Here is a 13558-nt window from a genome sequence, read left to right as displayed (position 1 = left end):
CAAGCTCACTCACCTTGCTTCGCCACTTCCAACTTCACCGCTGACTTTGTGCTCCCCTCTGCCTGGCCTTGCGATATCAGGTCACCGTCCGATAAATAGCTACGCCTTAAGGCCCCACCATCGCCGACACCTCACTTGCCTCCCTATTCTTTTGTGGTCGACTGATCTTCGAAGTCACAATGAAGATCCTTTACATGGGCGTATGTCTCAGTTCACAGTCTTGTATTTGTCAATAGAAGGCTTCATGTAGTGCTGACGCTTATACTTAACAGGTTTTCCGGAATGATACCACTCCGGCTCTTCAACTATGCGGGGAAAAGGACCTCAGCAGGTATGTCATTCACAGCCTTCCGCACAGTGTACAGAACATTTACTAATAACACACAGCTTTTCGCGCTTTACTCGTCAGAAGTAGGTTCGCCAGTCTCACTCGGCCCGAAACGTACATGTCACTAACTCCACCACGCCACCAGCTACGATGAATTCTTGATGCTCTTCAACCGAACCGTCGCAGAGAAGACAAAGGCCGGACAACGACAGGATATTGAGGAGAAGGCCTACACATTCCACGCCTACGGTCGCACAGAGGGTGTTGCCGGTATCATCGTTACCGATGGTGACTATCCTGCCTTGGTCGCCCACCAACTTCTTGGCAAGATTGTGGATGAATTCCTCGCCAAGCACCCTCGGACCTCATTCTCGGATCCTGCTCTCCGCGAGAATGCTTGCCCTCTGCCAGCTCTTAAGGAATACATCATCAAGTACCAGGATCCCACCCAGGCAGACAGCATCATGAAGATCCAGCAGGAGCTTGATGAGACCAAAATTGTCCTCCACAAGACGGTATGCTCCCATCCATATGGATAGCTTTCCGTCAGTCTAATATCCTCTAGATCGAGAGTGTTCTGGAGCGCGGGGAAAAGATTGATTCGTTGGTTGCCAAGAGTGATGGACTGTCAGCCCAGAGCAAGATGTTCTATACCCAGGTTTGTGCCTCAAAACTATGCATTCTTGGATCTCTACTAATTTGATGAATCTAGGCCAAGAAGCAGAACTCATGCTGCGTTTTGATGTAAGATGAGTATTGAATGGATAGCGAAGATGGTTATGCCTGCTGTTGAATTTTACTTTATGCGTGTAATCAGACATTGAAAAGATGCATTCTTGCAGCTATACTAGGTTTCATTTGTTGATGTCGATATGAAGCTCTCATTAATGTGGATGTTCTATTGTCCTGTTTTTCTACAGTCATTCCCTTTCGCCATAGAATTTGCCGTGAATTGTGAGCATAGTCTTAATTAGACGTAAGTACGATGGTTTCTATGTACTAAGCGCTGCTACCACAGAAGGCGACTACGCAAATCTCCAATGGGGATATAAGGTCAAAAGGTGATGCCTCGAGTGGCGGACTCGGGTTCATACGCGGATTACGTTATGAACACCGCGTCCTGGACCAAGATCTCGGATTCGACTTCGTCTACTACCACCCCTTGACCCACAGCATAAATAATTCACATTGCCTTCAATGCGACCTGTGCGACATTCCCTGTGCTAGGTGCAACATGGTGAACGTTTCAGGCAGAAGCAAGGGCTGCTACGAATGTCGTCAGCGCAAAGTAAAGGTGTTTTCTTCCAAACCAAAGTATGTTCCGTTGAACCTAACTATATCTCCTTCCAGTGCGATGAAGCCTTTCCACGATGTATATCATGCGCGAAGAAGGGTCTGCGCTGTTCAGGTGCTCGAAGAGGTGCATTCTTCGTTCACTCTGCGCCAACCGAACCACGAACGAGCTCTATTGCTATGCCAACATCACTTGACCAAATGTTTCAGCATGTTTCTCAGCAGGTTTCCAGGAACAACCTTCTGGAATTTAATAAACTCTGGCGCTCTTCGCCTCTAACTGGTTACCAACCGAGTCGCGCTAATATATTTGATCGTCTGTTTGTGTCCCATTTTATTGAATCATTTGGGTTCAAAGCACCGGTATCTACTAGACAACCGCCGACCTGGCTGGATGAGCTTGTTGTTTTCACCGTTGCACCCAAGATGAGTCTGGTACAAGATTCCATTCGAGCAAGTTCCATGTTTTTCTATGGCACTTTATCACAGGATCCTTCCATTCAAGCAGAAGCATGCAAATGGTACTCAAGGGCCCTACGGGGCTTACATGGCCTACTATCACAAGCCTCTTCCCACTTCACTGGTGATGTGATATGTGCTGCTGTAATGCTTATCCACTTCGAGCATCTCGCTGGTACATCCGAAGACGCCTGGGTTCAGCATGTCAAGGGTGCATCGAAGATGCTTGAGGCAGGTGGGCCCGAAAGTTGCCGCGACGGGTTTTTGCACCAGCTTTTTCGTCATCTCAGACTTCTAACAGTGGGCTTAAACGTTCCTTCTGCCTTTGCGATGGTTTGCTAACTGAAGGTCCCGACTTAAAGTTTGTTGCCTCAATATATCGCAATGAGCAGCATGCCTTTGCGTTACCTGAATGGACAAACATACCTTTTCAGATACATCCAAAAACAGCATTTGACGAGCTTATCGATATTCTATTCCGTTTACTCCCGTGCCTTTCAGTCGCAGACAAGATTATAACAGCAACAACCGATACGGACGACTGGCTGCAGGAAAGGCTGAACACCATGGTGCTGGACATGATATTCCAACTCTACAAATGGTGGTCGCAATGTATCTCCATGCCGAGTCCAGTGGAAGCACCTGCAAACGAATGGATGAACGCCAACAAAAAGCATACAAATGAAGACCCATACAACCCCAGTCATTTCCCTCTGCTGATTCACACAGATATGCCTACAGCTGCTCTGGGCTCGGTGTATGACTCTGCAAATCTGATAGCCCTTCGGCTTCTTTTCCTGTCATCAACATCTGCCTATCTATACGAGGAACGCATCCAGCGACATGCGCAGTCAATCTTGTCAGCCAAAGAATTCATTGCAGCAGTTCCAGGCCCATCTTCTGGCCGTGGATCGCTAATGTTGGGATTTCCTTTAAGGATCATGAGAATTTGGAATCCTCCCATCCCGGAAAATGCTTATGAAAAGAGCGACGACAACGAACCAATGGGCTCTTCAGCAAGATCCAAAGAATTATTTGCGCATGTGGCGTCCTACATATTTGATCACTATGTGGCAACATCTAAGAAGATGCGGGATCCATCAAATTGACATTACGCGAGATCTATTGTTGCATAAGTGGAGCAAGCTTGCAAGTCCCGTGATCCAGACCTATGGACCAACAACTTAATCATTGCGCTAGGCCATATCAGGCTAGCTTTGCGGACCCGCATAATGCTTGAACTCTATTCGGTGTTATAAGACCTTGGCTTGGAACTGCTCTTTCACAGCTCTTGAATCTCGATTGCCTTCTTCTATTTCGAACCCGTGTTACTACCTGGGCTATAACAATGAAGATTATTATCATCGGAGCTGGCATCGCTGGATGTGCAGCGTATCTGGAGTTGCGAAAGCATCTTCCAAACCCTTCTGGGTCTGATGAAGCGCATGAGATCATTATCTATGAGGCATACAGCGCAAACCTGGATGTGACAGCGGATCAAAGAAAGGAGGAATACACACAGTCTTCGACCCTTCTCGTTGGAGGTGGACTCGCCGTTGGCCCCAACGGGCTGAATGTTCTCAGGCGCCTTGATGAGAATTTGTTGAAGGACGTTGTTCGCGGTGGGTATGTCACAGCCACCTCCAATATGAAAAATAAAAATGGATGGCGGCTTGTCACAATGGAAACAGCTCCATCAGATAACGACGTTGACAATCCTGAACATATGTACATGGTGGCGACTAGCCGTCATTTCTTCTGGCAGGCGCTGCGATCAAGGATTCCAGACGAGCACATTATCAACAAAAGAATATCGGAAGTGATTGCCAGCCCCGAAGGGAAAAATCTGATTTACTTTGCCGACGGCACTCCCTCGGTGGAAGCAGATCTGGTCATCGGTGCAGACGGTGTCCAGAGTACCGCCAAGCGGGCCCTCTTCCCACATGCAAAAGAAGACCCATATCCTCCCCATTATGAGTAAGTGAGCCCTTCTTATTCCCCCCTTTCCAACGGTCTTTAGAGTAAATTCATTGCTCACCTTTGCCGAAGGGGTCTCGTTGGTGTCGGTGGATTCATTCCTGCAGCCGATGTCAAAGGACTTGTCGAAAAAGGATCGATGAACTTCATATTCGGTGGCAATGGCTTCTTCGGTTATTTCTACTCTGAGAGCGAAAAGTCTGCTGTTAATCGCGACTCGCCATATCACGTTTCTGAGCCCGGGGAATCACTCGCTTGGTGGTCTACCTACGAGATTGAAGAATGCCCAGACCGCAAAACCCTAGACATGGCGGATGTTACTCGGCAGCTTCGCGAGCGACACGCGAACTGGAAGGACCCCGTTGTTCAAAGGATCATTCAATCACTTCACGTGGAGAACATGTATCCAACGTGGACTTCTCCTGCACTTCCGACATGGGAGCGAGATGGGGTAGTTCTCGTTGGCGATGCAGCACATGCACTACCGCCAAGCTCAGGACAGGGCTCTTCGCAGGCATTAGAGGATGTCGAAGCCTTCGTTCTATTTTTGGCTCATTATCTCCACATGGGTGGTGAAAATGATACGCAGATGTCTCCAAAGAGCCAGAAAGAGGCCATTCGAGCAGCCGCACAACAATATACCTCTTTGCGACAGCCACGTGTAAAAAGTATCTTGGAATTTGCCCAAAAAACCCAAAACACAAAGCGTCAAATGGGATTGTTCCAGGAGTACTCGATGTACACCTTCATGAAGCTTATCGGTGAGATTGAACTCTGGAAGTACTCTGTGAACCATGCTAACGATGTTTGCTAGGATTTTTCCCTGCCCTCATGACCAGCCAGATTCGCAAGGTTACAAATTACAACATCGCTGAGCAAGTTGCACAAGTCCTTGCTAGCGGGAAATAAAGCAAGAACTCGAAGTTTCTACAGATAGATAGGGGGTTGATATTTGTGAATGCACTTCATGTCTACCGCTCTCTTATTGTAATCTAAATTCTATTTCTCTGCCTAAAATTACACTCAGAAAAATCTTGCGTTGGAGGTAAGCAAGATTTATGGCTTAGCCAGGACCCCAAGACAATGTCTTTATCCTTTAACAACGACCCTTCACGGCCTAGGTCATATGCCAAGAAATAGGGACCTATCTATCCGGATTGATGAGATGCAACTCTGATGCTTGGGATGTATACATAGGTTTCGTGTTAAGTGTGAGTGACATTCAGATTGACCATTGTGTTGGATGCTCCAAAGTCTATTGGGACAAACCTTTGTATTTCCATAAACATCCCACTCAACAAAGTCAGTCTTTCCAACATTCCAAGGCACTTCAACAAATGCTTGGAGAGCTACCGGAGATCCCACTTCACCAAACTGACCACCCCGGTCGTGGGCCCTTCTGTACTCTCAAATGGGCTACGGCTGAATTCCCCACGTTGAGATGCAGATTCACGGACTTTAACCTGGCCATTCCGAATTTTATACTCGGTGACTGATGGGCGCTCAATTTGAAGATCAACTTCCAAGGTTCCAATAACATAGGCAAACCCAGAGAACCACCCAGGTGAGTGGAATGCCCGCGCATACCGTATCACCTGGAATCACCCACCATGCTACCTTGGTAGGTCAGTTGCAGCCAAGGTATTTCTAATTATAGGTACAAATAACATGGAAGATAGCGATAATACCTCGTCATTCATGAAGCAGCGCTGGTTCAAAATTTCCATGTTACCTTACAGCTACGGCCCAGTCGCATATCCTGAACTTCTATTGCACACATGAGAGAAATTGGAGCTCATCATGAAAAGATGCGCAAAATGACGGAAGTACCTCTTGCCAAACAATCATCGATCAGCGTAAAGTTGGTCTTCATGTAATAGTGTCCGAAACGGACCTAGTTCCGCCGCCGAGCTGAAACTAATCATAGAGTATTTTGGTTCCTGACGATCTCTTGCAACGCCTAACTCTTGGTTTCTCCGGAGTGCTTCTTAGTAGTGTTATTAATTGGAAGAGGCTAACTTCGCCCAGGTGGGTTTCATGGCTTCGTCATTGCACATGAGGTTTGTCTCGCAGATAGTCAGCGGATTATTTCGGACACTTCAAGCAAACTCCGACCTTTTCGTCCTGTTGCTCAAATAGACCGCATTACCGAAATCATATAGACGGATTATTGGTGCAAACTTTGATACGATCACGTAAGGCCAAGAAGGTTACGATGTATTCCACCAAGTAAAGGATGTACAGTATACTAATAGAGAGAGTGAGTAAGGGCGTATTTCTATCTCCCCTCTATCTGCGAGGATAGCACAACTTTCCTACAACTTGTCTAGGTGTGAGCACGTGTTTTTTGGTATGAATGAGAGACTAAACAAAACAGAAATTGAAATAGAGGGTCCTAGCTGTCACAGTGTAACTGAACGCCCCTCAAAGCCTGACTAGCCCCACAGCTTCACAGCAATCTCAACATGTTTTCGGTCCCATTCCTCCCTAGTGATAGTACAACTACCAAAGGAAAACATAGATTGCATCCTAAAGGGATGAAGAGCCTAGGCCCGCAGCAAAATAGTAATATCATTATAATCCTCTCCGTTAGCGTACGTGCGCACCATATCCCTGACGCTATTATTCATTCCGATTTAGTGGGCCTTTATCCAGTATCTCATTGGTGAACTTAATTTATGTCTCCATTGATTGGGTGTACCGGGGCGGGTAGCCAGAAGTGATCTCGTGCTTCCCTCCTCTCAATGCGACGGCTTATATTTCCTTGGAAAAGGGGCAAATTTCCAGTCTAGCGCCCTGGGAATTTGGAAAATATACTTCTGTAACCCTGACTGAGGCAATTTGACCGTTCCAGGGATAGTATTGGTCCGTGATAAGATCACACCATGTTATCACCGCACAGTCCCCCATTGGGATTTAGTTTGACTCGTAAGAAGCAAAAGTCCTTCCAGAAGACGCCTTGCAGCTTCTATGATTGTGGCAACCACTAAATTCACGACATGGGCACTGCTGATACTCCGCTTGGAGCGCTATGTTATGCCTAGGGGTCCGAGTGTCATTCAATCTATGAGTTCTTTCGCTAGATAACGGGATGAATTTTCGAATACACGGCACACTTAGAACTCAAAACCCCAGGTCATACACACTTAACCCTACTCCCTTGTGGTACACTTAAGGGGAAGATCCGAATTGTGCAGTTCTTATCTAGGGCCAGACTAAAATCACTATATTGTGTACATTTTAGCCCGTATCGTCCGGCCCAGGTCCCTAAAGCAGAGGATCCGTCCGAAGTATAAACGGGAAATAAACGGGAACGCAGAGATACATCCAATAATACGCATGTATACACCGGGGTAAATACTCTAACCTCAAAAGTGGCGTCTAAGCTAAGCTTAAACAATATCTCTTGGCATCCACTGTGATTGGTTAAGATATGATTATAGTTTCTTGAGAGTCTTATCTTCTCCTTGCCGTATGGGATCGGGGGACGAAGGGACGGGCGCCACGAGCTGGTGTAATGGTATCATGTCTATCATGGCATTCACGTCCCTGTGCTGTCGAATATGTATATATTGTCAGCCTCCCCCCTCCCCAGTAGTTTTCTTACCTCAGCCGTTTTTGTCTGTAACCGGCAAGTGCCATACGCTCAACCAATATGACTGCCACGGAGATGGATATCGAGAAGAAAGCAGCTATGGCTGTTGAGCCTGCCGAGAGTCTCCCTTCTGCCGATGAAGATATGTCGGTCGGCGGGATCAATCCCCTGAAGAGAAATCTCAAGAATCGTCACATGCAGATGATTGCCGTCGGTAGGTGATAGTCTAACGTATCTGAGTTCAAATGGTGACTTGATTGACTAGGTGGTGCTATTGGTGCTGGTCTGTTCGTTAGTACCGGGAGTGCATTGAGAACGGGCGGGCCTGGCGCTTTGGTATGTTGACTACAGTTCCTACGCATGATAGTCACTGACAAAACCCCAATCAGCTGCTTTGCTATTTGATTGTTGGAGGAATGCTTCTTCTCACAGTTCAAGCTCTGGGAGAATTGGCCGTGCTATATCCTGTCAACGGTGCTTTCTTCACATACTGTGTCCAGTTCATTAGTCCAGCCTGGTTGGTACTCCAAGCATCCAGTCACAATCACAGAGACTAACGATTGATCTTACTATCATAATAGGGGGTTCGCGGTTGGCTGGGATTACGCTATCGGATGGCTGATTATTCTACCGTTCGAGCTCACGGCTGCTAGTATAACCATTCAGTATTGGCGAGACGACTTAAATGTTGGTATATGGATAGCAGTGTTCCTGGTTGTGCTCTCTTCCATCCAAATATTCGGCGTTCGAGGCTATGGAGAAGGTAAGACAAGTCATGGCTTTCCCGGATACAACTAATATTAACTACAATTTACAGTTGAATTCGTCCTTGGAATGATCAAAATCACTGCAGTGATCGGATTCATTATCCTTGGAATCGTTATCGATTGCGGCGGTGCACCACAGGGAGGCTATATCGGAACCAAATACTGGCGTGACCCAGGCGCATTCACGGACTTCAAGGGCTTTTGCTCAGTCTTTGTTACAGCTGCGTTTGCCTTTGGTGGAACAGAGATGGCTGGTCTCGCTGCTGCCGAGGCCGCAAACCCAGCCAAGTCCATTCCCAAAGCGACGAAACAGGTCTTCTGGCGTATTATGGTCTTCTATGTCCTCGGAACATTCATTGTTGGCTTGATTGTGCCTTCAAACGCCGAATGGCTGCTCGGAGCCTCGGGCGCCAACACCAAGGCCTCGCCTTTTGTCGTCTCAATCAAGAATGCTGGTATCGCTGGTCTGCCCTCTGTCATGAATGCGATTATCACTATTTCAGTCATCAGTGTCGCCAACTCTGCTACCTATGGATCAAGTCGGACTATCCAAGCTCTGGCTGCACGGGGCATGGCGCCAAAATTCATGGCATACATCGACAAGGGAGGGCGCCCCCTCTACTGCATTCTTCTACAGATCGCCTTTGGATTCCTCGCTTTCATTAACGAGGCATCGTCCGGAAGTACCATCTTTAATTGGCTTCTTGCCTTGTCTGGTATCTCAAACTTCTTCATCTGGGGAAGTATCTGTCTCGCACACATCCGCTTCCGCTCCGCCTGGAAGGCCAATGGACACACGGCAAAGGAACTCGCATATGCGGCTCCATTTGGCGTTATTGGAAGTTGGATCGGTCTATCGCTTAACATTTTGTGTCTCATTGCCGAGTTTTACGTTTCTGTTGCCCCGAAAGATGCAGAGGGATTCTTTGAGAACTATCTCGCTGCACCTCTTGTCATCTTTCTGTTTGTAGTCTGGCTAATTTACACCAAGCTAAGCAAAGACCCAAAGCTGGACCGTGGTGGATGGTTCGTCTCTGTCGATAAGATCGATATTGTTAGTGGCATGCGTGATGGTTCACTGGATGTTGACCTTCCACCGAAAGTCGAATATGCCTCCTGGGGAGAGTGGTTCAAGGCTGCTCCTTTGCGAGTTGTGCGCTCTATCATCTAAGTCCAGTTTTTTCGATTGTGGGCTATGAGCGTGTGTGATGTACTGCTTATGAAATACCATATCTGCCTAAGTATTATAGCATGCCTTGTACTGACCAAGCAATTATTTCAATTCTAGGAGCCATTCGAGAAACAATCATTTATTTCATTCAGAAAGCGTAGAGCAAACAACTAGCATGCCCAAACACATATTCATTACTCAAGTATTACCACGCTACGGGCACATAATTTTACATAGACCCACAAGTGAGTAAGTAGTACTCTGAGTGATGAATAAACTCGCACCTCCTCCCAATTATCAGATACGTGGCACAGAATCCCTCGTTGAACTGTAACAGAGTTTGACAAAGTTCCCTAAATTTCCATAGTCTAGGAATCCTCCGAAGTCTTTACCACAACTGGGAAGTCCCCAGTTGGAGTCTCCCCGTCTGGAGTCCAAATAAGCCCATAAACACCAGCAGTATCAGTCGACTTTGGCCAGAACTGAACTTCAAGTTCAGTGTTACTGTTATATACCAATTGTGAGGCAAACAGAGCAAATCCCGTCACAGTTCTGTTGACATAGGCGATTCGGGTAATGGGCAAGACACCCATTGTATTATTCTTCTCGATGAACATTGATCCTGCAGCAGTACCATTCGCGAAGGTTGCGTTGGCGATCCAGCATTCGCCGGTGATGGAGGCAAGATCGCAGGTGAGCGGAGTAACGTTGGCTGTCGTCCGGATCTTGTGTAATATACAAAAGGCCTAGGAAGTGATATAAGTATCTGTGAGTTTAAGTACAAAGCTAATCAGAGGCGCATACCATCCATCATCAAGTCCATAAGCAATGGGCCACGAGGAGGAGTTCAATCCGTATGCGTAGAGTGTAGCATTTGTTTCAGCGCCACGTTTGACATGGCGAGATGGGCTTGCAAACGCATTGCTAAAGCAAGCTTGTACAAGGAAACAATAGAAATAGGTGGATACGTGCATTCTGCTGCCCTTGTTTAGAGAAAGACAAGTGGGTGAAATGTGCAGCCTTGAATTCCTAAACAAACGAGTAGACGACCAGCTCTGAACGGAGTCGCCTCGTAAATATTTAGCAGAATTCAGTAGATGGCCCACATATGGACCCAAAGTCGACTATCTCAGCTGATGTTTCGCCATCCTCGTACCTAGACATCTGATACACGGGCCATCACCGGGCAGTCTCCCGCATAGAGGCAAGATCTACTCAAACCCTATCTCCGAACCCAAATCTCACAAGGCTGACAGTCTAGACCTGTTTGATTTTAATGGAAAATCTCTGCGAGCCAACACTGCATACAAAGCTTAGTTTGCGTAGCTGACGATTGCCCGGGTACACTCTGTCTGTGGGCTGGCGTGGCCTTGTACCTTACTGTCCGCGCACCCCGGTTACTTTCCATTAATGACATTTATTGAACGGGACGGGTTGGTGAACTTTAAGCTCAATGCTCGGAATTTCGGTGCATGAGAGTATAAACAGTGAAATTTACTTTTGGTGAAGACTGAGAACTAGTTTTACTAGTAAGTTCAAGTATTGGCGTCCAGGTACATCTCCAAATAGGCTGTATGGCCACACCCGTGCCGTCAACAAGTTTGGATAAATCAACAGAAAATATTTTAATTTCGTCTCTTCTCTCGTTGTCCACGGCTTTGGGTGCAAACCTGCCAGGAAAGTCGACAAGAGACACATTGTGCGTAAACAGTGCATCTGACAGAACATGCTGGAAGGATGGCTATCATATTATATCTACCTAATACGAGGAAGTTCCGGAAACTGGTGTTGTGCGGGAGTATTGGTTCAATGTTGAAAACACTACCGCCGCGCCAGATGATGTTGAGATGCCTGTCCAACTGATCAATGGCTCCTTCCCTGGACCTACGATTATTGCTGATTGGGGCGATACTGTTGGTAAGTGCGCTCCGCATCAAATTTGAAAACTTGCAAGCTAATGTCTATAAATTCAGTCGTTCACTTCACCAATTCATTGCAAAACAATGGCACTGGTCTTCACTTCCACAGAATTCGCCAGAACTGGACGGATGGAATGGATGGTGTTCCAAGTATCACACAATGCCCTATTGCTTCGGGCGACTCCTTGACCTACCGCTGGCGTGCTGTCGGATACGGTACTGGTTGGTACCATTCACATCTCTACGTCCAAGCATGGGACGGAGTATTTGGCGGTATCTTGATCAATGGCCCTGCTACTGCAAACTACGATGTGGATCTTGGACATGTCTTCCTGAATGATTGGTATCAGGCATGTACTACGTTCTTGACACCCTGATTGAAAACACCTTATAAGTACTGATAACTTCTTTAGCAAACGACGGACCAATTGGTCACTCAAGCGTCTACTGGTGGACCACTAACCGCACCCAATGGTCTGATCAACGGGACCAATACCTACGATACAAACGGATCACGGTTCGAGACTACATTTGAACCAACAGTTCGATACTGGCTACGGATTGTCAATGCTGCAGCAGACAATCACCTCCGCTTCATGATTGACAGTCACCACCTTGAGGTCATCGCGGCTGATTTTGTTCCAATTCACCCCTACAACACCACTCAACTCAGCATAGGCATGGGGCAGCGGTACGATGTAATCGTAACAGCCAAGAACCTTACGAGTGGTAATTTCTGGCTACGTGCCATTCCCCAAGAAGCCTGCTCTGAGACCGATGCTGTTGATAATGTGAAGGGAATCATCCGGTATGATAGTAATTCCACGACTGATCCGCCTACTTTCGCCTATGGTTACACAGATTCATGTGCAGATGAAGCTTCTTCGGACCTTGTCCCCTACCTAGCCATCAATGCCTCGGAAACTTATACCTACGATGCATCTAAAGGGTTTCGGTCGAGGTCACTGACAATGCTTTGCTCTGGACTATGAACAAGACTCCTTTCCGTACTTAGTGGGAGTACCCAACCCTGCTTCAAGTTGCCGAGGGCAACGATACATGGACCAAGAAGCAGCGAGTTATCCATCTTCCAGAGACCGATAAATGGGACATATATGGCCATCCATTCTCCTTTCGCCCAAGACCACCCGATGCATCTTCACGGTCACGACTTTTGGGTCCTGGGCTCCGGTTATGGCGAATTTGACTCCTCAAATCCCAACAGTCTCACGCTGGTGAATGCGCCTCGACGAGATGTCGCAATGATGCCAGCTAGTGGCTACTTGGTCATTGCAATCAAGACTGACAATCCTGGTGTAAGTCTAACGTTAAGAAAGTTTGAATCAACTTTGCTAATATTCTTTTTCTATAGGCCTGGCTTATGCACTGCCACATCGCCTGGCACACCTCTGAAGGCTTTGCTGTCCAGATACTCGAGCGTGAATCAGAGATCGAGACTGACTACGCTCAGCTAAATTCCACTTGCGCAAACTGGAAGAGCTATGTGAACGGTGATGATGTGACGCAGTATGATTCTGGCGTGTAACCTTGGTCTTAGAATAATAACGGCTATTTTATTAGCTCCTCGGCAGTAGTTTTATATGCGAGAATCAACAAATAACGCATCAAATACAGAATTGTTTGGTACAGTCAAACGACCGAACATCCTTGTTAAATGGGATAAACCACCTTATTTGCAAGAACTTTCCCAGCTCGAACGAGAGAACTACCTTCCAACACACCTTGCAATCCACCTGCCATGATCTCGTGGTGCATAGGGCGTACCTTGTTAATTGCGGGTAGCGTCTCGAGTCGACAGTAGAAAGCAGTCATGTATGCTTTATCTCCACAGAATTCTCCCAAGTCTTGCCCATGGAAGTGAATCGTCGCCAAAAGCAAGTATACACGAAGTTCCATGTGCTCAGTACCGTAGAAACAGGTAAAAGATCTCCCTTAGTGGGCACATTTGTTACTGGCATAAATGAAGCATAGACATATTTCGACGATTGAGTAGTTGCATTCTGTGGGGTGAAGCATTTGTAGCAGAAT

At 46.9% G+C, this 13558-nt stretch overlaps 6 protein-coding genes across 6 annotated transcripts; 5 read left to right on the top strand and 1 right to left on the bottom strand.

Moving 5' to 3' along the window:
- Positions 1–179: 179 nt before the first annotated feature.
- On the top strand, positions 180–1076 carry N7446_013140 (palmitoyltransferase YKT6; the record flags this gene model as incomplete). Its single annotated transcript, XM_058521882.1, has 6 exons — positions 180–200; positions 273–331; positions 388–411; positions 474–843; positions 894–986; positions 1041–1076. The coding sequence occupies 6 exons, from the start codon at positions 180–182 to the stop codon at positions 1074–1076; spliced, it is 603 nt and encodes a 200-aa protein (XP_058365359.1).
- Positions 1077–1562: 486 nt separating this feature from the next.
- N7446_013139 (Zn(II)2Cys6 transcription factor domain-containing protein) lies at positions 1563–3189 on the top strand (the record flags this gene model as incomplete). Its single annotated transcript, XM_058521881.1, has 3 exons — positions 1563–1622; positions 1679–2380; positions 2443–3189. 3 exons carry the CDS (start codon positions 1563–1565, stop codon positions 3187–3189), a joined length of 1509 nt encoding a protein of 502 aa, XP_058365358.1.
- A 239-nt stretch (positions 3190–3428) lies between these two features.
- Positions 3429–4966, top strand: N7446_013138 (FAD-dependent oxidoreductase; the record flags this gene model as incomplete). Its single annotated transcript, XM_058521880.1, has 3 exons — positions 3429–4057; positions 4130–4818; positions 4872–4966. 3 exons carry the CDS (start codon positions 3429–3431, stop codon positions 4964–4966), a joined length of 1413 nt encoding a protein of 470 aa, XP_058365357.1.
- Positions 4967–7712: 2746 nt separating this feature from the next.
- On the top strand, positions 7713–9590 carry N7446_013137 (uncharacterized protein; the record flags this gene model as incomplete). The annotated part of the gene is made up of 5 exons (XM_058521879.1): positions 7713–7866; positions 7918–7988; positions 8042–8169; positions 8234–8415; positions 8470–9590. The coding sequence occupies 5 exons, from the start codon at positions 7713–7715 to the stop codon at positions 9588–9590; spliced, it is 1656 nt and encodes a 551-aa protein (XP_058365356.1).
- A 368-nt stretch (positions 9591–9958) lies between these two features.
- On the bottom strand, positions 9959–10397 carry N7446_013136 (uncharacterized protein; the record flags this gene model as incomplete). Its single annotated transcript, XM_058521878.1, has 2 exons — positions 9959–10336; positions 10395–10397. 2 exons carry the CDS (start codon positions 10395–10397, stop codon positions 9959–9961), a joined length of 381 nt encoding a protein of 126 aa, XP_058365355.1.
- A 767-nt stretch (positions 10398–11164) lies between these two features.
- N7446_013135 (uncharacterized protein) lies at positions 11165–13055 on the top strand (the record flags this gene model as incomplete). Its single annotated transcript, XM_058521877.1, has 6 exons — positions 11165–11293; positions 11360–11507; positions 11564–11835; positions 11923–12470; positions 12525–12825; positions 12882–13055. The coding sequence occupies 6 exons, from the start codon at positions 11165–11167 to the stop codon at positions 13053–13055; spliced, it is 1572 nt and encodes a 523-aa protein (XP_058365354.1).
- Positions 13056–13558: the final 503 nt, after the last annotated feature.

This window comes from Penicillium canescens, assembly GCF_028828765.1.
Source record: "Penicillium canescens strain IBT 15451 chromosome Unknown utg000011l_segment0_segment0, whole genome shotgun sequence".
Classification (NCBI taxonomy): domain Eukaryota; kingdom Fungi; phylum Ascomycota; class Eurotiomycetes; order Eurotiales; family Aspergillaceae; genus Penicillium; species Penicillium canescens.
The sequence above is the reverse complement of the archived record's forward strand: the minus strand, read 5'-3'. Positions and strand labels throughout refer to the sequence as shown.